This window comes from Amblyomma americanum, chromosome 4 (assembly GCF_052857255.1).
Source record: "Amblyomma americanum isolate KBUSLIRL-KWMA chromosome 4, ASM5285725v1, whole genome shotgun sequence".
NCBI classification, from domain to species: domain Eukaryota; kingdom Metazoa; phylum Arthropoda; class Arachnida; order Ixodida; family Ixodidae; genus Amblyomma; species Amblyomma americanum.
The window spans coordinates 137,099,676-137,125,050 of record NC_135500.1 but is presented as its reverse complement, the minus strand read 5'-3'; the positions used below and the strand labels follow the sequence as shown (position 1 = coordinate 137,125,050).

Genomic DNA, 25,375 nt, shown 5'->3' with positions numbered 1-25,375 from the left:
GCGCTGTCTGAAGACGAGAACAGGAAGTTGAACAGGCATAAAAAAAAATCAAATAACGATTGTAAAGAACAAGAGAATACTGAAAATAAAGCGCCGTTTGCTAGACACCGCCTAGCTCAGCTCGTGAAGGCGCACATCGGAAACAAGTCCACAAGAAATGCTCTTCTGCCGCCGTATGGCTGCATAAGGTGAAGGCATTCTGCCTTAGAAACAGAAGTGTGATACATATTACTTGCAGGTTAGAAGCGAGTACACAACCAGTTATTCAATTTTTTTTCTTCTTCAAGCTGACGCCGATCAGGAAGAAGAGCTCCTTCAATCGATGCATGTCGCGAGCAGGTTACGAAATTACGGCACCTTTTCCAGCCCCTTCATTCACTCGAACATTTTCACCCGCTGCAAATACAAGGACACACAAGACTCAAATGAGAACGGTCTTCCACGGCGAAGGAGCCGCTGACAACTAATGGACGCCAAAGAGTTACCTTAGCGTGACTATAAGGTTTGTGCAAACATATGCGCGACTTGTCGCAATTAACCTCACCTACACTCCAGCAGCGTGTCTACCATCTTACTCTTCCCAAATTTTAGGATACTCAAGTACTGAACGTATTCTTTCTCCCTTTATAAACCGGATCTAATTTGATTCAATTTCTTTCAGTCTTAATCTCCTAAGCGAAACGTGGCTTAATATTCCTAGATTCATGGGAATAGGTATAAAAGCACTGAATGCATTAAGACGGATTTGAACCTGCGACCTCCCACGATCCCGGAGGTGATTATTCACGAAATCACGGTGCCATGGCGGCATCACTGCTTGTGCGACCATGTTCGGATGAGCTAACGGATGTGTGCGCTCTGTCGGGCTCTGAAAAACGGCGGGAAAGGATACAAAGATAACCAGGCCAGGACACTGACGTTGCAGTTGGCCGCCTACCAGAATGGGCATCTGCTAAAGAATACGTCGAGATAACTCTCGGCGAACCAATGAGCCCGCATGTCTTCTATTTACTGCAACGGACGCCAGTCGTTTATCGGTTTAGTTTGCCAAATCGCGTCGACGACGCAACGAACACGCATGTCTTGCTGCCCACACTATAGTAATTACCCGCGGATCGAACTGTGCGCGTGACTCACTGGTGCTCAATCAATTATCTGCGCATGCCTTCCATTACAGCCATTTCCAACTCTGTTGTCTTGAAATCCGATCAAGCATTTAATGATACATTCTCTGTATTTTCGCCCTCCAATGGCCGGCGATAAACGCATTTCTTCCCTATCGTTTTCAATACAGAACTGACGAAAGGCCACAGCTATGTGCTTAGTAGAACAATACGTTTCAATTAAAACCCCATCTATTAATTGAAGCACGCAGGTCTGTGAAACAGTTACGCATTCCGAAGCGACTGTATGGCAGCAATTAAAATGGCCTCAGCTTTCAGTGCCCTCAACGACGCTACAAATCGACACAGTGGTTTTACACATCTCGACACGGTGTATTACGCTCACAATTCATGACATTTTACCAACGCCTTCTGCAACTGACGATGCTCCAAGCAACTTGCCAGTCGCGGTCAACAAGTCTAGCGGCTGATGCGAAGGCTGTTTCTTGTTTCTGTTTTTCGTTGACGGCAAAGTAGCTACAGTGTGTGCACGAAGGAAGGTTTTGCACATTCACGGGTAAGCGGAATTTTCCGCGGTTTATCGGCAAACGCAGCAGCCATCCAAACCCTGGGCTATCTACTTCAAGCAGTCTCATGATTTCAAGACAACGAGCCAGAACTCTGGCCGCTATAGGCATCGACAGCAGCCGCTATCTTAAGGAAAAAGAAAACAGTGACAAGGGTCGAAAGTTTAACCCGTTCCCGACGAGACAAACAGCTGGTAGCCAGTTGACGAACGGACCCGGCAGCGACGACGCTCGAAAGAAGCCGTCGTCACGGCTACACGGTGTCCCGGCACACAAAACACATGTCGATGGGAAAGACGTTACGGTCTCGCGGCACTCGACCGAAAGAACCCTTCCATCAACACGAGTCGGCTGACCCAAAACAATGCTAGCGAATGTCGACGGTAGCAGAACAGCTACTGGGTCCAACCGACGAAGCATCGGAGGAGTGGTGACGCGCGGCGAGCGGGTTCTCGACGAGCGAAAAAAAAAAGTAATGTATAAAAGCACGAAAAAAAAAAACGGCCCGCGAACCATGCACGAACAGGAAAGTAAGACAAAGACAGGTCTGCCGGAGATCTGCCCAACGACCGACCGCGGAGCAGCCAGACCTCTCGTCCGACTCGGGAGGAAAAAAAAATCACACACTACCAGTTAGCTCGGACAATGGGCTAAATATGCAAAGGAAACTCAGCAAGATCACCACTTGCTCTGGTATTACGTGCGTGCGCGCGTTTCGGGAGTGCGGATCGACGCTCATTTTATTCTTTTTCCGACGTCGTCTCTCCACGCGTCCGGCCGGATCGTCGCCGCGATAGACCGCACCTGCCGCTGAAGGTCGGTCGGAGAAGCGATATACCGGATGATTCTTTTTCGCCCCCGGACATTTCGCCGGTGAAGTACCGGTAGCGGAGAGGCGCCGCGACGGCGCCGAGTTCACGTCGAGAGCACGACCTGTGTGGGCTAGCGACTGCGGTACAAAACGTCTGTCCAGCTGTGCGCGATGACGACGGGGCGAAGCTGCGACAGAGGTGTGGCGACTACCGGCGAGTCGGTCACACTTGCCGACGGCAGATGCGGCCCGGAATAGATTTCTCAGCGTACACGCGCGGAATGACGCTGTCTAGACCATTCACTGCTGACACGCCCTTCGGTCTGGTCGCTGTGTTTGCGCGCGGCGTGCCGCAATCTCGCCTCTGTTTGGGGGCAAGCCCACTAAGCGCGGTCTGGTCCGAACCAGCACCGTCCCGCAACAGCCGTTAGCAACCCCCGCAGGAAAGGCGAAAGCTAGCGCACACACGAAACTTTACGCAAGCACTAAAGTCCGTCCCTTTTGAGGCGAGACGAATAGAAATCCAACTATCCAAGCTGTGCCGAGAACGGCGCTACGAAGCGAAAGTGCCCCGAGCCTACAGCAGCGGGCCCGCTCATTTGGCTTTGCGAGCAAAGCAGGCCGAAAGCACCCCTCGGCACCGCACGCCGCGGACGCAGTTAGCATGACGCCTTACAGATTGAGTGAGAAACGAGTACTCACGCTCCTTTTCATGATCGAATCCGACTACCACAAAATAGTCCGCCAGCCGGGACATCCTATGTTCAGGTGGAATCCGAAATCCATCGAGGTGACAATGACAACCAACACACAGTCTCCATGTTCCCCACCGAGATCACTGGTGGAAAACTAGAGCGCATGCGCCGCGACCGCGTGTCGGAAGTTGTGAAACGCGTTCAGCTCTGCCCGTTTCCTGTTTCGGTTTTGTGCACCTCACTTCAAAGTTTTTTATCATTAACAAAATAAAAGTAATTGTTTAGTGTATTTACTATTAAACAAACTTTGACAGTTTAAAATGATGAGTTGTTTGAGAAATAAACAATAAAACAACACAATTCGCAACTGAAGTATTCGACAAGAGATGGCGCGCAAAATAACTTTTATATTGTGAACAAAATTATAAACTTATATAAAATTACACACTTTATTAATATTATTAAAATATTATAATAAAAACATAGTATATTGAAGTATTTAATCTGCACGTTATCGTAACAAACTTAACAGCTTAGCAGTGCCCCCACACAGCTTTCTTTTGGAAACTCGCACAAGACTCGTCCTGTTGCCGGTTGAAATGTTCTTTCTGTGTTCGATGTGAGCGAGGCAGGTCGCAAAAGCCACGTGTTCCGATACGAAGAGCTGATTACCCTACTCGCCAGGTGAGACCACAAGTAATCCTTGTGGCACATTTCTCCCAATTATTATGGGATTCGTCAAAGTTGTCAAGAACAAGGCCTACTTCAAGAGGTTTCAAGTCAAGTTCAAGCGAAGGCGAGAGGGTAAGACCGACTATTATGCCCGCCGCAGGCTAGTTGTACAAGACAAGAACAAGTACAACTCGCCCAAGTACCGCATGATTGTCCGCATTACGAACCGCGACATCATCTGCCAGATTGCTTACGCTCGCATCGAGGGAGACGTAATCGTGTGCGCCGCCTACGCTCACGAGTTGCCGCGCTACGGTGTCAAGCTAGGCCTAACAAACTATCCTGCCGCCTACTGCACCGGCCTGCTGCTAGCGCGCCGCATGCTGCAGAAGTTCAAGCTCGACGAAGTCTACAAAGGCTGCGAGGAGGCCACGGGCGAGGACTACTGCGTCGACAGCGAGGAGGGTCAGCCTGGCGCCTTCCGCTGCTACCTGGACGTGGGCCTGGCCCGCACCACAACCGGCGCGCGCATCTTCGGCTGCCTGAAGGGGGCCGTCGACGGCGGCATGGACATCCCGCACAGCAACAAGCGCTTCCCGGGATACGACAATGAGACCAAGGAGTTCAACGCTGACGTGCACCGCCGCCACATCTACGGTCTGCACGTGGCCGAGTACATGAAGGTGCTGCTCGAGGAGGACGAGGAGGCCTACAAGCGGCAGTTCTCCCGCTACAACAAGATTGGCGTGACGGCCGACGAGATCGAAGAGATCTACAAGAAGGCACACGCCGCGATCCGCGCCGACCCGTCGCACAAGCCCAAGGCTCCGCGCCCCGACGTCGTCAAGAAGAGGTGGAACCGCGCCAAGATGACTCTGTCCGAGCGCCGCAACAGGGTCGCCCAGAAGAAGGCTTCCTACCTCAAGAAGCTCGAGGCTGGCGACACCGAGTGAGCGGAATAAAGCGGCGCTATCTGGCTGCCACCGCGGTGCCGAAATGCACTATGTTGTCATTTGTCTTTTTTTTTTGCCATCAAGCTCACCGCGTTTGCTGTTCATCACGTGGTTCTATCCTTGCATATGGCCGCAGGCAAGTAGCGAGACGCGCGTTTTTAAAAACGCGCGCGACATGAATTGTCACATTGCGCAGCTGTTGCTCGCGTTGAGGCGCGATGCTCTATTGCATGTCCAGGAATGCGAGCCCTTGTTAACTTTGTTTTCATTGTCATGTGCGTTGGGAGTGTTCAACGAGTTTTGAATACCGCATTCAGCAGAATAGAAGATGCGGCCGATATGTATGTACTTCCGTGTTAAGTATCGCCAATAACTTTTAGCTTGTAACGTAACGGAAATCGGCACCTGCTGCATGTTTTTGTTGACACTTGAAGCAACCCAACCATGTTAGGGTTACCTGAATCTGTCATGCATGTTATACGCAGTTCCAACATTTCCTGTGGGCTTGAGTTCTCATGCTTTAATATTGTAGCTGTGGAGAACTGGCTTATTGGTTGTTACTTGTAAGCTTCATTTTTGTTTGCGTAACCAGCTACAAAGAATCATCTCTGTGCCTTTGAGCAGGTTCTAAGAACCTGAGCTGGTATGCTTAATTGCAAGGTGCATGGTGTTTTGCAAAGCAGTTTCGCTGCGCATCTGTGCCTGCTTCCACCTGCATCAATTCCTAAAATTTGCAAAGCATGTTTTCCTCTTCTGTGCATGTGTTTATCTGCAGTATGATGAATTCTAATGTAAGCATAGGTTGCCTTGTCTGTAGTGTGTCATGCATAAAACTGATCATAGATGGTGGGAGAGCGACATTTTAAATAAAAGATTCCAAAACTTCATAAGACCTACATATTCCTACAGGCTCAGCTTGGATTGAATTCATCTGCATAAATTTGTCTGGTGCAGGGCAAAGGTTTGTCCCACATCCCTCTTTATTTACCCTGTCCTATATTGCTAATCTCGTCCTACCAACGGACTCTGCTGCTCCCTCCTATGCTTGCCTCTTGGAATCCACTCTGTTATCCTAAAGGCTTATCAGTTATCTTCCCTTTCCATGCTCATTTATTTGTTCCATATAGGACATTAGTGATGGTTTATTGCAAAGAATAACAGGCACGATGATGGGTCCCAAGCATAGCTTCCGCAGTACAGGCCGAAGCAGGTGCGAATAAGTGGATTAGAAGGCCTGTTTTTCACTGCTTGAGGTCCCAAATGTGGCGGCCACCATGACACCAGTGCAGGCCATCTGTTGTATGCATTGCAGCTAAGTGTGAACCCAGTGATGATAAAAAGAAAAGCTTCCTCTTCACACGTCAAGCTTGCCTTCATTTTAATGGCATTGAAAAACACCGTTTCAGTTGGTAAAAACAAACCCATGTTGGCAGAGAGTGGATTCTGTGCACATCACCAGCAGTTTTTAAGTGAAATTGAGAAACTCGACCAGTTTTTGCATTTCCAGCAACCGAGCCGATACAACAGCATGTGGCGAAGGCGTTCTCGAAGGAAGTGTCCAGAAGCTACTTACGCGGATCATTGGTGTAGCGCGGGGGATCGCCAATGTTCAACGTGGGCGTGCCAACATTTTAGTGACCGACTTGCAACTCGGGCTTGGGTGCTAACACTGCCAGCTGGTCGCGTTCTCTAAGCCACTCTGCCATTGAAGTGTATCGCATGCAATGTGTGGGACAGTTTTGAACACCTCCAGCTGAAGTGCTGCAAAATTTCCTTGGCAACATGCCCCCTTCCTTTGTGTATACCCGGAAGCCGGCCATTTATTCCAACATTGGCAGTAACAGGAAACTTCTTTTGCTGTTAGGAGCAAAGAACTGCTGGCGAACAGTGTAGGGTATGTATTCTAGAAAAAAATAGTGTTAGCACGTGCAACCACAGAACGAGGGACAAGCGTGACTCTCATTCTGTGGTTGCACGTGTTATCGCTGTTATTTTTTCCAGAATCATAATGTACGAACTCGCCCAGGAAGTTTTAATGAAGTGCGTGTATACATTGCATGCTTTTGCATTTCAGGTGTCCAATATGAGGATGGCCTATTGCAGGTAGTGGTTCCTTTTTGTGGTCTCAAGCAGTTTGCATTACAGATAATGGCCACATACAAAGTTCTAGAACACAAGGATGTTGAAATCATTTACAACTGAGATCAAAAAATTGCCAGGCACGCAAGTCATGATAGACGAGCTTGGTTGCAGCGGCACTGTGGCTGGAGCCCCACACCTTCCGCATGTGAGGCAGGTGCTCAAACTATGTTGAACTACTAAAGTAGTTCTACTGTACGCCTGAGTGGCATGTTGCACTGGAGAATAAGCCTAAATAAAGTTTTATTAGGCCGGCTGCAGTGGCTCAAAGGTTATGGTGCTCGGCTGCCGACCCGAAAGACACTGGATCGATCCCGGCCTCGGTGGTTGCATTTCGATGGGAGGTGAAATGCTGGAGGCCCGTGTACTGAGCGATGTCAAGCGGTTGAAATTATCCGGAGCCGTCCACCATTGTGTCCCTCATAACCCAAGCCGCTTTGGGATGTTAAACCCCATAAAGCCAAACCAGTGTTTTATTAATTAGGAGAATTGCAGCACTGCCACTGTGCACCTTATATAAGGGTATAAAAGATTACCAGAATTTGAGCCCTAGCTGAAGCTGGATGTTTTTGCTAAATCCGATTGGTATCTACTTGCTAATTTGGCAGTCTACCTGCATGTGTCTTCGAATGCTGCTGCTTTCAAAACATTTACATATGGGAGAAAGACTGAGCCACTTCCTTAAGCCCTTAATTGCAAGTCAATCTGAAAGACTGCTTCTAAACCAAACATTATTACCATTCTCTGTGGTAAGGCAGGCAACAGTACGCAGCATAGGTGTCCTTAATTTTGAATGCAATTCGTTTGCTTTGTCTCAGTTCTCATGGCCTTAATGTGGCATGACTTTTTTACACCTTTACTGCAACATTGTATGGCTTTTTGCTTGAAATGTACTGTGCTTTAGTGTAATGCACTGCTTGGAGAGGGATTTCCTGTGCCACTGAAACATGTCTTAAGCTATATGGCAAAGTTACGTTTGAAAAATAATTAAATTACATTACTAATTACTTTTGTAGAAATCTCTTAAATTAAGGAATTAAATTACAAATTACTGCTCTCAGAAACTAACGACATTACAATTACTTCCCGAAAATAAAGATTACTTTTAAATTACTTTTTAGTTTCAACGCATAAAATGCTGCACATTGGTTGTAGTCCCTACAAACTTTTCAGATCTCTTTGTTTGCACGGCCACTGAGCTTCAAAGTGGGTGTCGGGAATTTTGACCCTCTTTGAAGAATCGTAGCTGTAGTCCATTGAACAGCTGCTTTGCTAACGTAGATGAGGTAATCTCAATCGAAAAATTTGTATACACTCTTTAATCAGGAGTTCATCGTTCAATGCATAATATGGTCCCACCATCCTGATTTTGAAGAATTTATCGTACGCATAAACAATGGGAGTGCATAGACTGCTTGTTCACGCTCATCATCCCGAAAGTGCACCAAGGCTTAGGCAAGATACAATTCTCCTGTTCAGTTGACTTGTTCTGGAGGTACGTTGTCAGAAATAAATAGCACAGCAAAAATCGCCCATAGCATTCTTAAAAAAGCAGCCCAACCTCCTAGACTGGTCGAACTGATGTGTGCCATCCCACTCACGCAATCCGGGGAACGAGGCAGCTCACAATAAAGCCCGAGGTTTCGTCAGCCGGGGCAGGGAGCTCACCAATTCATCCGGGGTTTACGAGAGACTGCATGACCTCTTTTCACGACATTACCCACCATCACACCTTGGGCAAGCGAGTTTATCCCCTTCCGGCTAAAACGCTGTCCGAAGCACAAGAAACCACTTGGAGACGGCATCAAACGTGCTCCCTTACAAACCCTGCGCAACTGTCACACGTGTACCCCTTGCAATACGAACCCCAATGTTTCTGCTGTGGCGAATGCGCCACTTATGGGATTGTAAGGAAGGACCGCCTCCGGCAGAGCTAGTACAAATCCCTTCTCTCGAGCGGTGGGAGGCTGTGCTGGCCAGCTCAGACTCGAACACGCAAGTCCGGGGCCGTCGAGTGTGCCAACCAGGTCGCCAACAGTCATGGAGTAACGGCCACCTAAGATGGCCCTCCGATCACAGAGCTCTTCTTGATGAAATAAAATGTTTTTCATGTCCAATCCAATGTCGCCTGTGTTGCCCTTGAGTTAAAGTAGGGCTTAATATCCGGCCACAGAAGCTAGTTCTCCCCAAAACTCGCATCAAAGTTTGTTAGATGTCAGTTGAGACTTCTTGTCAGTGCGGTGATGTGACAATTTATATGAAGCAGTCTAGAGGGAACTACTCGCTCAAGCACTCGCAGTGCATCTGTGGGAAGGTGTAATACGTCATGCCATGCATGGTCACTGAGCTTTGCTGGTGGCCCTGTGGTGCGTCTGTGTGTGCGACCTTACGAAGTGCTGGAAGATTCGTAGCAGTTCTATGACTCTTCACCAAGGCCGGGTGGTGATGACCCTGCACACATCGCCTCTCATCCGTGTGCGCCGCTTCGCTGAAGTGCTGGCTATTGCTGGCCACACGTTTTTTTTGCTTTGTTGACACTAAACCCAGCAAATGCGAGGCTAGAGCATGGCCGATATAGGGAGTAGTATGGACTCAATACTCTACAAAATACTTTACAAAAGTCATTTCGGTAGTAATTAATTACTTTGCCATGAAATTACTGCCCCAAATACTAAACTACGAGCCCACAAAAGTGATGAATTACATTACTAATTACCGAGAAAAGTTTAGTTACTGTAATTTCATTACTGTTATGTCTGATATAGAGGAGTGTGTTTGAAAGTAGGCGTTGAAAGTTATCAAAAGTGTACAAAACGGGTGAAGCAAGCAAAATCAATTTTTTTACACTAGTGATTGTTGGAGGCTTGGCGACTTTGTTGGTTAGATTCTTAAGTGCCTGTGTTAACAGCACCTAACTTAAAAAATTGTAGTTCATTATTAGTGCTCGAGATGTTAAAGGGACACCAAGGACAAATCGAAGTTGATCGGTATCGATAGGTTGCCACAATTTAAGCACGAAAAGGCCACTGTTACTGAAAACGGACCCTTTATAAGCTAGCAGAGACCGAAAAATGAAATACAGGTGTTGCCATCATGGGCTGATTTCCCAAGTAAAAGGCATTTGTTGACATTGATTTTGGGCACGGATCCCAGAGCCTACACTACTCCACTGTTCACTTAAAAATGGCTACCTGTCCTCTTCGGTAAGACGTCAAGAGTTTGAATCAACTGGCAGGAAGATTTTTAAATCAAATTTTCGCACCGATATATCCATCTTTTGCTGCCCCGCATAAACGTCAGCATAGTCCGAGAGGGCCAGAGAATAAATTTTTACTGAGAACAATAGTTGGATGGCATTGTCTCCGCGGTGTCCCTTTTCTTAAAAGACGCTTACAACAATGCAGTCTAGACACACGTTCAGTTTCCAAAACAACGAAGCAATAACAGCCTGACCCTACACGATGGAAAGTCTGAACCTCCGGCTGGAGCTTCTGCAGACTCCATTCATCCTGCATTACCACTCCATAGGTCTGTTCACAGTACATAATTTCCTCCAGCAAGTCTGCTTTCCACAAACGTCAATAATTTGAACATAAATCTAGGGGTTACCTGGGAACTGCAAGTCATAGTAGGTGTTCCGCTGTACGTTCTTAAGCAACTTGGGTCTGAACAGCTAATAGAATGCTGTAAAAATGCTGCAAGCCAAATTCTTAGGTCCTCGTCTACCACATTCATTACGCTATGCACACTTTAGTGGCCTTCTGCTGTTGCCTGATTCAAGCCCTTTAGCATGGCGGCACCAAGGAGAAGATGCATCTCATACATGGGGTTCTTGTGGCTTAACGAGAGAGTTGGTGATACATTTTAGGGGGAACAGCACGAAAGACATGAATGATAAGAGAGGATCGATTGATGCTCATCCTGTTTTTCCTCTATCGTCCATGTCTTTCTCGCTGTTCCCCTTTAAAATGAGAATATTCTCCAACTGAAGCATCTTTATAACTTCAAGTAACAAGTCAGACGTCTTGAACTAAAAGGCCATTCTAGGGAGTCTTCGCAATTATTCTAGAGTTTTGAGCTTTTGGCTCCTTTCTCTGACAGCATCAGTGCGCTCCTGAGAAAAGGCTAAATTGGGCACTAATGTTCGCAATATCACTGAGAGCCTGATAAAAATCCACAATGATGGGTGGGGGGGGGGGGGGGGGGGGGTTGCTGTGGAGAGCCTCCTTTGCTCAAGACCTAATAAGTGAGTGATGGAGAGTGCTGAGCGTAACACTGTAGCTCCTGGCAGCTCCTCGCGAGAGCTGTGATCCAATACCCTCCACCGAGGTGGCTGATGCTTATGCCCATGAAGCTTAGCCGAACCCAAGCTTTTGTAGCCATAGATTAAAAAAAAAATGGTTGCACAAGTAGACAAGTTAAATGCACTACTAATGACGAAAAAAATTAATGTGAATAAACTCAGCTAATCCAGGATATACAAACCAATGCGAGATTGAGGGTCTCCACTGACCCACCGAGCCAGTTGTGCGCCTTTCCTTTCGTGAAAATGAACAGCCTTTGCAAAGTTGTCAGGGTCAATGAACTCTATGAACGCCATCCGCTCACTTGTTTTTGTTTGGTTTTTGAGGAAAGTAAATGGCACAGTAACTATCTCACATATCTTTGTTGGTTTTTGAGGAAAGTAAATTGGCACAGTAACTATCTCACATATCTGGATGGACACCTGAACCTCACTGTAAAGGAAGGGATAAAGAAAGGAGGGAAAGAAGAAAGAGAAAACTGAAAATTGAAAGTTGGATTTTGAGGAAATGCAGGGGTGCTGCAGCAGGGGCTAGGTGCTAATAGTGGAGCATGGGCAGTTGTGACTAGGGAGCGAGAGAGAAAGAGTTGGTGGTGGTAGTGAAGCTTTTTGCTTCAAAACTTTCCTAGAATTGAGTCAGCTGCCTGCACTTAAGTGTTCTCCTAAGTGTTTGCTGCTTTCACAGTTCATTGTGCTACTGGAGGAGTGAGCAGTGGGTTGCAAAACAACAAATACACTTGATCACAACTAGATAAAGCTATTCCAACAGAAAGGCAACTACACAAAAAATGCCTGGCTCCTCTTGCTAAATAAAGCAAATGTGTTGCTCCCCAGTTGCTTTTGTTTGTTTTTATTTATTATGAAAACAATGCATACTTCTATTTATGTTCTTATCTTATGGCCTGATCAATTACTCGCTGTTACTCTTTTTTTACGGCAATAGTATTATATATAGCAGTCGCTACTCCAAACACATGCATGGTCAAAACTATTCGAATAAGACACGCCATTGTTTTGTTTGACAAGTATTCCAAAAAGGCTGCCCACTAGGACGCCACACAGCTTTCTGCTGCGAATGAATGTTCTGTGCAGGGTGGAGAGTTTGTTGCTGCAACAGAGTACATTTGTGCGGCAGGATTCATTGCTCATACTTGGCCCCCCCAAGATTGGAAGATGTTGCAGAGCTCAGGTAGGTTTAGCAGGCCCTGCTTTGATGCCCCAACTCGGAGGCCATGACTCGCTTAGCTCCAGCCCCTTTCATTTAGTGAGCTGTCGAACTAGTTTATGCTCCGTCATCATCAGCAGCAAAGGTAACTTTCCTATTGATGTAACGTGGTGGCGTTGCACCTTTCGACAGCTATGGCTGTAACAAGTTATAGCACCACATTTGTGCTGCCGCTCACACCAAGATGCTTTGCATGGTTAACCATTTTGAACAAATATTTGAAAAAATTTGGACGAATGGTATTTGATTCGGTAGTAAACATACACCATCTATATTTGCTCTAGTTTTGATTCAGTGAAATTCATACACCCATACTAATATTAACCCATACCCATACTAATATTAATATTATTCATACACCCATACTAATATTAATAGTTTAACAGGTAAAAATAAATTGAAGCTACCGGAGTGCATTAAGCGTCCTCTAGTGAGAAGGACTCTGAACGTTCTTGAACATTCACTTACTCCCCTTTTCGCCAAAACTAACAGTTATAAATACAGTTTTTTCCCTAGAACAGTGCAAGATTGGAATTCGCTACCGGAATCTGTTTTTTCCTCGCAAAATTTTTCTGATGCGTTAAATCGTCTATTTACCTGCTAATATTGATTATATGTATGTTTTGTATACGTGTGCTGCTGATATTGTATAAGTTTATTGTTTGGTTTATTCTTTTGGTATCTGTGCACTGCTAACATTGTATAAATTTATTCTTTTGGTTTTATTCTTTTGGTCTCCGTGTGCTGCTAATATTGAATAACTTTATTCTTTTGGTTATGTATCATTATATGTTCACTCCTGCTTGGGCCAAGCAGTGGCCTGCAGTATTATGAAATAATAATAATAATAAATACATTCAGGGATATGGCCAGAAACTAGGTGGGGGAGAGAGCACTTAGAAGTCTGCTCACTCCGCCTTGCTAGCCTAAGACTAACCTACCTCTTGCACCAGCAGCACCTCAATACTGGCATTTCTGCTGACAAACGCCACCACAATGTACCCAGAAATGCATCAAATGACACAAAACACCAGAGTGTTTAACAGGACATTTTTTCTTTATGTTGGTCTTAAACCCTGAAAAGAAATGCAGACATCACACCAGACACAAGCATAGATAGGAGGAGGGGGAAGGAACGACTTGATACATGTGCACAGGGGCTGGCATACAGTCTTTTCAGAGAACGGGCTGCTCTGTGGTACGAGAAGAACAATAAATAGAACAGTCTTGTCCACAGAAGGCGGGTGGGGTCCTGCGTAGGTCGAGGAAGAAATTGCCACCTCTTGATGCAGAGGGAGCAGCATAAGGGCTTTGGAAAGCTTGCATGGAAGCCTCGCAGTATTCTCTACGTCTTTGGCTTCTGTGTGTCATCTGCAACAGATGCAAGCAGACAAAGAAAATAAGAATTCAAGGAAAACCACAGTGGCCTTAAATTTGTATATAGCACATCATTTCACAGTGAAACCTCGTTGATACGTTCCGGTTCATACGATTTCACGGTTCGTACGCTCAAAATCGCGGACATTAAAAATGACCCATAGAATAACACTATATTTACCCGGTTAATACGTTCCCGGAAAACACAATTTCCTGGCTACTATGTTCAAACTGCACATGTGCAAACATACAAGTGGGCCGAACGAGAGGGCACGCGACATGTTTTTTGCAGCAGTCACCCGCCGTGGTGGCTTCTCTGCAGTTCCTCTATGCAACGAGGCGAAACACCACCGCCACCACCAAGAACAAAAAAAAAACGGCACGCTAGCATTCGCGACGGCCGTTTCTGCAGGGACGCGATATGAAGAGGGGGAATGCTGAGGTTTTTTCGCGGTGCATAAGGAAAAGGAGGCGGAGCTGATACGAACTACAGCGATGCGCTTACATACGAACGGGCCGGGTCCGGGAAACGCAGCTTAAAAAGCAGAAACACTGCGACAATCGGCCGTCACGGTGGCTTTCCCACAGCACTTGGGAGCAAAGGGGCGAAGCATCCAAAAATGACGAGGAAGATATTTTGGTCACTGCCGTCGACGGACCGGATGCGTTACGAATTTCCTTCCGCGATAAAGAAAGCGCAAACGCGGAGTACTAAATTCACCGACACTGGAATGGGATCTGTTCATCGCCTGTGCCAAGAAATGCCAATCTACATTTTTATTAAGTGAAATTGTCGATAGACGTACCTCTTTTACCTCATTCAGCAGTTTACATTTCTCAAAATCAGGCGGTTTGGATCATACGTTTTCCCGGCTAATACGTTTTCCCCGCAACATATTAACAATGTTTTGCTGAAGTCACGTGGGTATGTAGTGAGTAAATGAATGGGAATGCCAACAGCCACTGCTGACTTCTCCGCCTGCTCCATCTGTGAGGCTTGCAGAGAACTAAGAGACCCCATGTCCTATTTTACTTCACACTAAAGCTGTCACACACAGCATGATTTTCACTGTAACAATCTTTGCTCCTGTCCCACCCACTGTATAAATTGATTTCAGCAGCTCTGTCATGCATGTACTGCACCCAGTGTCATCATTTCCTTGCAATCCAACTGGAAGCCCATTGCAGATGGGCTAAGGTTGGAGCAAGAGCCTTCAGAATGAGGCATTTTGCTGTCAGTGTCCCTGTTTTTGTGAAGGGTGCTGCCGCAACATTCACTTCATACTTCCTACTACCAGTATTAAAAATGCTGTTTTGGCAGCCCTGTGTGTCCTAAGTTTATTTCAAATTCATTTTGACTAAGCAAGCTTATTTTGGCATTACTTTCGAGCTTAGCACAACTACCCGTGCATGCTGCAGATAACCACGAAAATTACTTGTATACAAGTTGTGCAATCACCGAGGCACATGAAAGCATTCAGCAACAACTGCATTGTTACCTCTAATTAGGGGTGTGCAAATATTCAAAATTTTGAATAGCAAATAAAATGTTCTCGAATTCAATTTGCTGAACCATTCGAATATAATCCATGTTCAAAATCATTCAAATAAAGTTGAGTACGTATGCTGTCAGGTTTCCGAAATTTTTTTTATTAATCGGCGCGAAGTTCAAATCAGACAGATCTCAGTTTTCCTGACTATTATTTCAAAAACGGCCCACTCCGAAGGTGTACAGTATGTTTTTGCGATTGGAATGCGCGGAATAGAGGCTTTAACACCACGATGTGGTCTAATCACATGTCAGCTCTCGCACTGCTCATAAACACACAGGTCCTTCCAAGTTTGTGCGATGCAGCAGGGCTCAGTTAGGTTTAGCAAACCTTGCCCTGATACTCAAACTGAGGCATTGGCTCATACGTAGCTCTCGCCACTCTCATCTACCAAGATGTGGCGCTAATTTATTCACTTTTGTCGTCAGTATAGAGTAGAATAATTTTCCTATACCTCTAACACGACGGCTGTAAAGGTAAAATTCACACGGACATCTAATCACTAGGGATGTGTGAATAATGGAATTTTCTAATAATAATTGAATTTGAAGGAAAAATGCCAACGAATGTCGACTCAAATACCGAATACCTGTTTAGTATGAAAAAAAAAACCATAAGGAGATAAAAGGGCTGATGTAATTTTTCTTTTTAAATAGTATAACCAATTTGCTTCCAAAGATGGTGATTCGCAGCCTTTGCCTTACAATATTTGCTTTAAATACGCATCAACAAGTGGCACCAGATCCTTGGCTGCTAACATTTAAGTACTAGTTTTCACGCCAGATGACACTAGTTGGTCACTAGTTTCAAAAATATATTGCAGGAAAAAATTATTTTTTCGCCACTTCTTTTGAACATGACCATGGCGTCACCAGATGATTGGCAGTTCGGTGGACGCAGATGGTAATGAAAGCAGTGAGTGTGGCTTCATCCGCAAGGTGAGGATTATTACTCGGACTTTGAGCCTGGCACTTCGGACGTAGCTTGAGCCCCGGCTTTGAAATTTAAAAGTGTGCAAGGAAATATTCTGTATTTGGTTGTTTACATTACCTATATATTCTACCAAAAGTGATTGAAAAAGAATGTGCTAGGCCGAGAGAAAATTCTGTCACGTCGAAAAAAATTGGTATTCGACCGCCGCCGAATATTTGAAAATTTTCTAATATAAAATCCTGGAATATGAATATGAACCGAATAACAAACATATACCATTCATATATTCGAAATTTGGGATAGTGGCATGCCCCTGTTTATTACATTATGTGTTGGCAACGCAACAGCATTAGAAACTCTTGATCGAAATGTATAGTTGACGTCACTTCTGGTCCTGGGAATGTCTTCCAAAAAGCTCTTGCAAAATTTTTTTCAGATTGCTTAGTAAAATATAATCTTTTTCTTGGCACTACATGTTAAAAAGCATAATCATATCTTGTTGGCCAGGCTAAAATAATGCTCACACAATTTGATGAGGTAAAAACTTGGAAACCTAAATCCTACACTGCTTATGCTACGGCATGCTAGCTGTGTGGACCATCTTCTCCAGAGGGAAGAGTAAAATGGCCAGACGTGGCCCCTTCGTTACAATGCCACCCAATCTGGCATTCAACAAGGGCAGTTTTGGAGTTTCATTCGATACCCACTTGACAGATGTGAACTAATGTTTAGAAAGAGTTTTTTTTTTTCTTACAATACAAAAAGATATGATGCTTTTCAAAAGTTCCCAGGCCACACTGTGGACAGTCGGAACAGTCTGCAAGCTGGGTGGTGGATGGAGAATGCACAGCAAAGAGAAGGGTGAAGGCACTCACCAGGAGATAACGACGGTTTGCTCGGGGGGTGAGGAGGAAGTGGAGGCAGTGCGAGGCTTCTTCCGGCGCTCGGGGTCCGATTCATAGTCTGGCTGCGGGTCGGGCTGCGCATCTCGTAAGTCGGCGTAGTGCTCGGGCAAGAACTGCTGGACCAGGACGTCAAAGTCCCGCTCCAGGGTTCGTGCCTGCTGACACACCTGAGACTCCTTCTGCAGAAACACACACGTGTGGAGAGAGAGAGCAGTGACAACTCTGCTCAGCACCTGTGGTACACCAATTGTCCGCATTACACAACCAAAGTTAGTGGCTCTAAGCACTCATACCCTGACTGTGACCGCATGAGTGGCAAGCAATTTAGGCCCATTAACATTTGAAGCCAACAGACCTAGTAACATTACTGAACCCAATACCTTGGGCCTTCTCTGATCCTGAAACATAGCTCATTAAGACCAAAATGCTCAATAAGCACTGGAAATTGTGTGGCACTATGAGCAAATTTCGGACTAAACATTATCTTGTAGAAGAAAGAGCCACCTTTAACTTGGTACGTCAAGTGTGTTAGCCAACACATCCACTTCAAAATTTGTCCAATAATTGTTAAGCTGACCAGGCTGACCAACTAGCATCTAAAGGCAATGAATTTAGCTACATGGCGCTATATAATGCCATTAGCTCTGCTTGTGTGGTGTAAACAAGGACTAGAGCACACAAGAGCTAAGTGTAAGAAGCAAGCAACCTCTTCCGTCACAAATTCTAGTCTATCAAATGCAATTTCATGTGGTAAAACTACACAGATGTCTGCCAAAAAACAGTAGAAGTCGCCAACAGGCAGATTGCATAGTGTGCTGGGTTCATCTAATGAAAAAAAAACGTGATCATTACTTGCTTCTTTCCACTGCAATAGGAACAAACCACATATCCGCACATGCGCATGATGGTAAAAGCTTTCAAAATGAGTGTACCTTGATAGGGCTGTTTTCTTGCACAAAGTGCATGCAACTATAGAATTGAAAACTTTGCTACCTTGATGCACCCACAAATTCTAAGCTTTAAGTTCAGGCCGCATGAAAAGCTAGGTTGTCTATGGGACCTGATTTATCTTTTTTTTTTAACTTCTGCAACCACACGTCAGAAAAAACTAACACAATCGCTCCTGCATGCTTCAAATCCAAGGCATGCTAGCGTTCTCATGAGAAATGGGCACATAAACTGTCTGACTGCACACACCGCAGCAGCTGGTAACACAACTTAAGACTGACCAATCACCCCATACATAATTAAAGTTGCTTTCATTTTGTGACTGGTCACCTCTACTTTACAGCAACAGATGTTAAAGCCGTGTTACATATTCATGCTCTCTTAAACCGCCTGAACTGTCCAGCAGCGCCTGGGTAACACTGAATCCCTCAAAAGAAGAAACTCCCACACTTTTCATTTTCGCCTTCATCACTGGGAAAGGAGTGACACAGCAGTGCCTATTCTAAACCCCTGCCCCAAAGATATTGCCCATTCGAATGCCCACATGAGCCAAGCCTGCCTGGACCAGATGAGAATATGGGTACGTTCTTGAGTGCTCTCTCCCCAACCCAACTTGGTAATGTTCTCAAGGGCCAGCAAGGGACCTACGGTCATAAAATACCACAACAGAAAAGCAGCCTACCCCTTAGGAGGTGCCACATACAGCTGCCTCTATGAAACGTTCAGAAAACAGCTTTTTCGATCTCACCACACAAAGACTAACAACAAAGACAGTAACAGGGTGGGTTTCTAAGCCCGAGCTCCCTTCACTCTTGTACTCTCCTTGCCCTATTTTAAAGAGGTGCTCAAAGCACAAACAATTCACTGCAAGCAAACACTCATTCAGGGAGGCCAAAGAAAAACTACACTTGGCAGCAAAAGAAAAAAGACGAATAAGGGCCAATGGAGCATTGTGCTTAAAAAAGAAACAGCCCTGTTAAAATTGTACCTCGAGCAAGCAACACAAGCACTCTCTGCAGCTGTGTTTGCTTGGGTCTGTTCAAGCATTCTGTAACCCTTCGTTTAGAGTAAATGCGTGCCAATTGTGCACAATTATCAATGCCTCATCATCCATAGGAAGCTGTGCCCTACAAGCAAAACAGGGCCCTTTTTGCACACCAACATGCCCAAAAGTGATGTGGTTCCAGCCTGAACGGACCAATCGCAAGAACATGTCATGCTCATCATAGCTTTAGCTAGGCCAGTGATCAGCTGAGTAGGCTAAACGATTGTGCCAAAGACCCTGTAGATTGGCTCAGATATTCTTCATGGAGTGCTCCAGCAGCCTCATAAGCCTCATAAAGCACAGTGCGGCGAAAATAGAGCACCACCGCTCATAACCAATGCTGCCTCAATAACATTTAACATTCTCCTAGCATGCGTCTCACCATCCCATGAAGTGTTCATATTATTTACATAATTAACAATGGTAACCACATGTTCGGATAAATTTGGCACAACTTTGCTAAGCACCTTCATCCCTAAAATTCCCATTACATAAGACGTTAGTTCATCCCAAAATAAAAATAAGCTGCATCTGTTTGGGACCAATATCAAGACTACCTCATTTACTCATTAGAAATGGCACAAAATAATTTAGTTTAATACTTTCCAACCATAACTGAACAGCCAGTACATCCTCAAAGAAAGCCAGCCATCTGCCATCTCTAGCTTCTTGCCATGAAATCTTATGCCACCCATATTTGCTCAGTCAACTTATCTATCCTCAATGTCACATGTTTTTCTCACATTGATCTCACTTAAAAATACGGTATTCCATCCTGCAGAGCTAGCTAATGATTTCTTTCAGTCAATCCTAAAACGCAAATTAGCAGAGTGGAAACACATTTCCACACAAAAAACAACCATCCAAGGTCGCCCCATCTTCAAAATGCTTTAGTTAATACTGCACACCAGCAACCACTTTAGCTGCATTAATAACTGCCCCATTATATTCCGGTATTCACTTCATGTTAGAAGCCATGCCCCTCCTTAATTCCATTTGACCTTGAGCATATAGTCAATAAATTAATAGAGAAAAGGAAATCAGCCATTATTAACTGTTCAATCATAAAAACGAAACTGCTCCCCCAAAAGTTATCTCTGGTACACGTGTGAGCCACACACGAAGTTAAGTTTTGAACATTTCTTCTTTATGAGAGAGAAGAAATTGTTCAATTTGCTGACTACAACACAGTATAGCCCAAATTTAGAAAATTTTCAATGCTTTCAGTTCTGTACTTTTTCATTTCGCTCAGAGTACCCTTTCTGCAGTTAGCAAAAGATCTCGCCATTTGACCACAGGCTCAATCAAGTCAAGCTCTACTGGTCCTGGCATTTTACATTTGAACGCCGGAAACTTGAATTGTTGTATGTACATTCAGACAGTGTGCAAATGTTCACATGTGTAAAGTTCACTTTTGAAACCTGCATCTACAAAACCAAAGGACCATGGACACCAAATTTTGTGTTAAGAATGTTTTTTTTTTTTAAATGCTGCATGAGAAATTGAAATGCATAGGTCACCACGTGGAATTTGCCTACACCTGTTAAATAATTTATAAATAAACTCTGAAGCTGTTTCGATTTTGGTTTCATCCACCAAACGGTGGCCATGACGCCACGCACGAGCTGACACAATGTTGAGGTCACGTGAGCCATACAAAAACTGTGATAAAACAGCAGCTGTGTTATTCTAACTTACTCCACCTTTTTCTCCGGTCTTCTTCAAATGAACAAACAGCTATTACTTGCAATTTTTGTATGCTTCACCTCAACTCAACATTGTTTTCACTCGTCTGCAACATCACAAGCATCGTTTGGCTGTTGAAACCGAAACAAAAAGAACAAAAAACAACAAAAATTGACTGTCTACTCCTTTCAGTGGAAGAGCACTTCAGGCAAATTAAACCAGGCACGTTCAAAGCACACAAGTCTAACCAAATTTGGTCATATTAGGTAAATTTGGACTGTTTTCACATAGAACCACCTTTAGGAGTTATTCCACCCTTACAAATTAAAACTGAGTCTTACTTCAATTATACTTCCTAAAGGGAGGAGAAGTAACGTATTAGTTTGTGGGAAGAACGTTGAGTGAGGTGGAAACTGTTTTATTTATTTATTATTTTATTTATTTATTGATACTGTCAGCCATAAGGCTGTTACAGGGTGGATGCATACAACTAAAGAAGTACACACAGCCACAAGTACAAAATTTATACTAACTTATATGAAATCATCAATCATCTTGCAGCAGATAAAGCCAAAAGTGCGCCAGATAGGTAAGTGTTCATAATAATACGCTCGGTTTCAGACCACCGAGGATCGGAACCGCAAGTAAAGAACATAATGAATGATAGCAATGGCAAATGGCTTCTATAGGCTTAAACAACGGGATAGATAAGTTTCAAATTGGATGTAGATTGTCTTCTTGTAAAAGGTCCCGAGGCAAGGAATTCCATTCAGCTATGGTTCTGGGGAAGAAGGAGTATTTAAAGGAATTGATTCGGGCTGTCATGGGTGTAACCTGATCTTTGTGAGAAGACCTCACAGCTCTAGAGGAACGCTGTTTCAAGTAGATGGTTGTGTTCAAGTTGAAGTGGTTATTATATAACAGATAAAACATTTTTAGCCTGGCAACCTTCCTTCGCTTTGAAAGTTGAGGCAAGTTTAGTTCACGAAGCATGTCAGTCTGTAAATCTGTATTTTGACAAAATGAACCTAGCCGCCCTTCTCTGAACTTTTTCGATCCTGTCAATTTGTTTTTTCTGATGTGGATTCCATATGACGCTTGCATATTTCAGTGTCGGTCGTACTAGTGCGAGATAGGCTGTTAGCTTTGCTTTTGTGGAAGCAAGCTACAGTTTTCTTCTTATCGACCACAGTTTTCTTTTGGCCTTTGAGCATATGTTATTGATGTGTGTATCCCAGTTTAGATTTGAAGTTATAGTGATGCCTAGATATCTGAAATGGTGGACTCGAGTTATATAGTGCCCATCTATTTCATAATCAAAAGAAAATATATTTTTCGTTTTATTAGAAATTGTAACAAATGAAGTTTTTGCATAATTGATTTCCATTTTGGATAATGTGCATCATTCATTGATAGCGCTCAATGCCGAATTTAGTAGCAACTGGTCTTCTTGGTTTGAAATGACAGAGTAAATTAAACAATCATCCGCAATAAGCCGGACTGTAACATGGGGCGGAATAGAAACTGCGATATCATTGACGTAGCATAAAAATAACAAGGGACCCAGCACAGACCACTGAGGTACTCCCGAGGGTACCCCCAGGACGTCTGATTTAGCTCCATCTAATTCCACGAACTGGGTTCTGTTAGTTAGATAAGCCTGTATCCACCGTACAATATTCCTGTTTATACCAAGCTCGAACAGCCTATCAATGAGTTCATCATGTGGGACATGGTCGAATGCTTTAGACATGCCCAGGCAAACTGCATTTACTTGATCCCTGTTGTTTATTGCTTTAGAAAAATTGTGCACCATTTCTACAAGCTGGGTAACAGTAGATAACCTCCGTCTGAAACCATGCTGATTGGGATTTAGCTTGTTGTTCTCCTCAAGATAGTCGGATAAGCAGTTTGCCAAGATATGCTCTAGTATCTTGCAACAGGCGCAAGTGATAGAAATAGGTCTGTAATTATCGGGAATGTGCTTGTTTCCAGATTTGTGTATTGGTACTATCCTAGCCTGCAGCCAATCATATGGTAAAGAATGCTGCTCTAGAGATGCCTTAAATATGATAAGTAAATATTTAGCTACCCATTCGGCATATCGTCTAAGAAACTCATTTGCAATAGAATCAGGGACAGAAGACTTTTTCGTGTCTAAATTAAGCAGTAAGGAAAATATGCCGTGCTCAGACAAAGTAACATCTGCCATGTCTGACGGCGGTATGCACTTTTCGCTACTAGAATTCTCAGGCAAAGATGTAGGGTGGCTGAACGCAGAATGAAAATAAGTATTGCACCTGTTAGCAATTTCTGATTGATCAGTAATAACATGACCATCCACTTCAATAAACCTCATTTGTTCACACAAAGGTGACAGGTGACGCCAAAAACGCTGTGGGGAAGTTTTCATAAATTCTGTTAGCTTTTTTCGAAAAATATTGCTCTTTCGCCGTCATCAACACCTGTTTAAGCATTTTGATTCTTATCTCGATTGCGTTTTCTACGTTTTATTTTGCGATTTAGTTGGATAATTTCATGATTTGTTCAAGGATTCTGCTTTCTGACAGTTTTAATTCGATGGGGAACGAAATTTTTCAGGCAAAAGTTGACAATACGTTTAAAATTTGTCCACAATGTGTTGACATCACGCTGCACATCAAAGGAGTCTAAAGACATTTCGAAATAGCCTAAGATGCTTTCATCCTCAGCTGTTGAAAAATCTTTAACGAAAATAGTCCACCTTTTTTCATGTTTTGAAGGTCTAAGTTGTTTTAGGGTGACTAATACCCCTGTCACACGGGCACTTGTAAGCCCTTAGGAATTAAAGTCCTTTGCCCCAAAGGCGCGTGACGCACATCTACACGGCAAAGCTTCGAGACCTTTGCGAAAAATGTCCGTAGCCGCAAAGGCGGCCGTCAGCGGCCTTAAAGTTGCTTAAAGGAGTAATCCAGATGCCAGCGCCAGCTAGTGAGCTCAAAGAATAAAAAATTGACGCAATTTTTAGTTTTGAAAACGTAAAAAAATATCTAATTTATCTTATTTAATGGTTAATTTTGCGTTACAGTGCACTTAACCGTAGAGGAAACTATGACATAAGACATCTACACTGCTAAGAAAGGACTTGAACGCTTTTCAGCACCGGCATCGACACACACGTGCTTGCGCTTCTCGCTCTGTTGTTTTTTCTTCGTTTGCTCTTCATGGCAATTACATACTTCGTTCTAGCGTCTTGCGGTTCGTCGCTCATGATTGCGGCAGCACGCTAACCAGGCACAACCTAATTTCTTTGAAATACGCACAAGGACATAAGAAACAAAGCACACTTCTCACACACAACAAGGAGCCGAACGGAAAAGTGCGCCTACCGTGGTCGGACCGGGAACGATGAAAAAAAAAACAACTTTTGTTTCAAAATATCCGTTTCTCACCGTCCGAACGCTCGTTTATTATCGTGATAGCTACTTTTTCAAACATACACGAAAGCACTCTTATTCTCTTAGCTAAGTGTTACCGTCTGCTCAATTTCATAATGTTACTAGCGACGCTTCACACACAGCGGTGACTTTTGGCATTCACGGAGGCCGCGTTCTAGCTCCTTTGGATTTGTCGTGTAGCAGCGCCGCTGCTCCTTTTCGGTTTTCCTCCTTTAGTGCAATAAGACAACTTTACGGCAAAGGCCGTGAAGAAGTCCCGTGTGACAAGGGTATAACACAAGCTTATGATCAGAAAGCCCTTCTAGGATAGATACTTCATATTCGATTATTTTACTGCTTATAAAAACCAAGTCCAATATCAATTATCTAGTTTTTCCTATCCTTGTTGCTTGTTTATCAATTTGTGTGAGCTCATTATTAAAAGCGATGTCCAGCAAGGTACCACAGTGTTTAGCATCAGTTGTATCTGTGTCTAGTGACTCCCAACGAACGTGTGGCAAATTGAAATCACCTGCAATGATTACTCTTGCATTGGCAGATACATTACTTGAAAGATAATCTTGCAACGACTCAAGAAGCATGACAGGGGTGTTAGGGGGCCTATAAACCGCTGCAATGACTCAGAAAGAAATGCCAAGTTTTAGCTTGCACCAGATGCTTTCTGTGTTGGAGAAATCTTTCATGGGAACAAATTCAATTCCTTCTTTAAAAATAAGGGCTACACCACCACCATGTGAAGCACGATCCTTCCGAATCATTCTATATGTGGGCGGTATGACCTCACTATCAGCAATTTCAGGACGCAACCACGTTTCCGTAACTGCAATGCCGTCTGGCTGATGAATCATGATATGTTCGAGTTCAGCGGTTTTATTCAGGAGGCTGCGCGCATTGACATTTATCAGAACAAAATTCCTTTCCTCTGTCCCACACTGTCACGTTGATTTGCTATCAGTTACGAGCGCCCTTCTGCCTTGACAAGGCAGTTGTTTTCGTCATCCCAGAA

The 25,375-nt window shown here is 44.2% G+C and overlaps 3 protein-coding genes across 7 annotated transcripts in view; 1 reads left to right on the top strand and 2 right to left on the bottom strand.

The window, feature by feature from the left end:
* The window catches only part of LOC144128417 (myotubularin-related protein 13-like), a 145,843-nt gene extending 142,499 nt beyond the window's left edge, over nt 1–3,344 (bottom strand). Inside the window, 1 exon segment of the mRNA XM_077661805.1 lies at nt 3,204–3,344. Coding sequence (XP_077517931.1) covers nt 3,204–3,258 — 55 coding nt within the window. The 5' untranslated portion in view covers nt 3,259–3,344.
* A 448-nt stretch (nt 3,345–3,792) lies between these two features.
* On the top strand, nt 3,793–4,869 carry RpL5 (ribosomal protein L5). Its single transcript, XM_077661804.1, has one exon. It carries the CDS (start codon nt 3,925–3,927, stop codon nt 4,819–4,821), a length of 897 nt encoding a protein of 298 aa, XP_077517930.1. The 5' UTR covers nt 3,793–3,924; the 3' UTR covers nt 4,822–4,869.
* An 8,655-nt stretch (nt 4,870–13,524) lies between these two features.
* The window catches only part of LOC144128414 (E3 ubiquitin-protein ligase TRIM33-like), a 178,161-nt gene continuing 166,310 nt past the window's right edge, over nt 13,525–25,375 (bottom strand). For all 5 annotated transcript variants that reach the window (XM_077661803.1, XM_077661802.1, XM_077661799.1 and 2 more), the window contains 2 exons: nt 17,224–17,432; nt 13,525–13,859 (listed from right to left, as the gene is read on the bottom strand). In XM_077661803.1, coding sequence (XP_077517929.1) covers nt 13,859; nt 17,224–17,432 — 210 coding nt within the window. In that variant the 3' untranslated portion in view covers nt 13,525–13,858. The remainder of the gene's footprint in view (nt 13,860–17,223; nt 17,433–25,375) is intronic.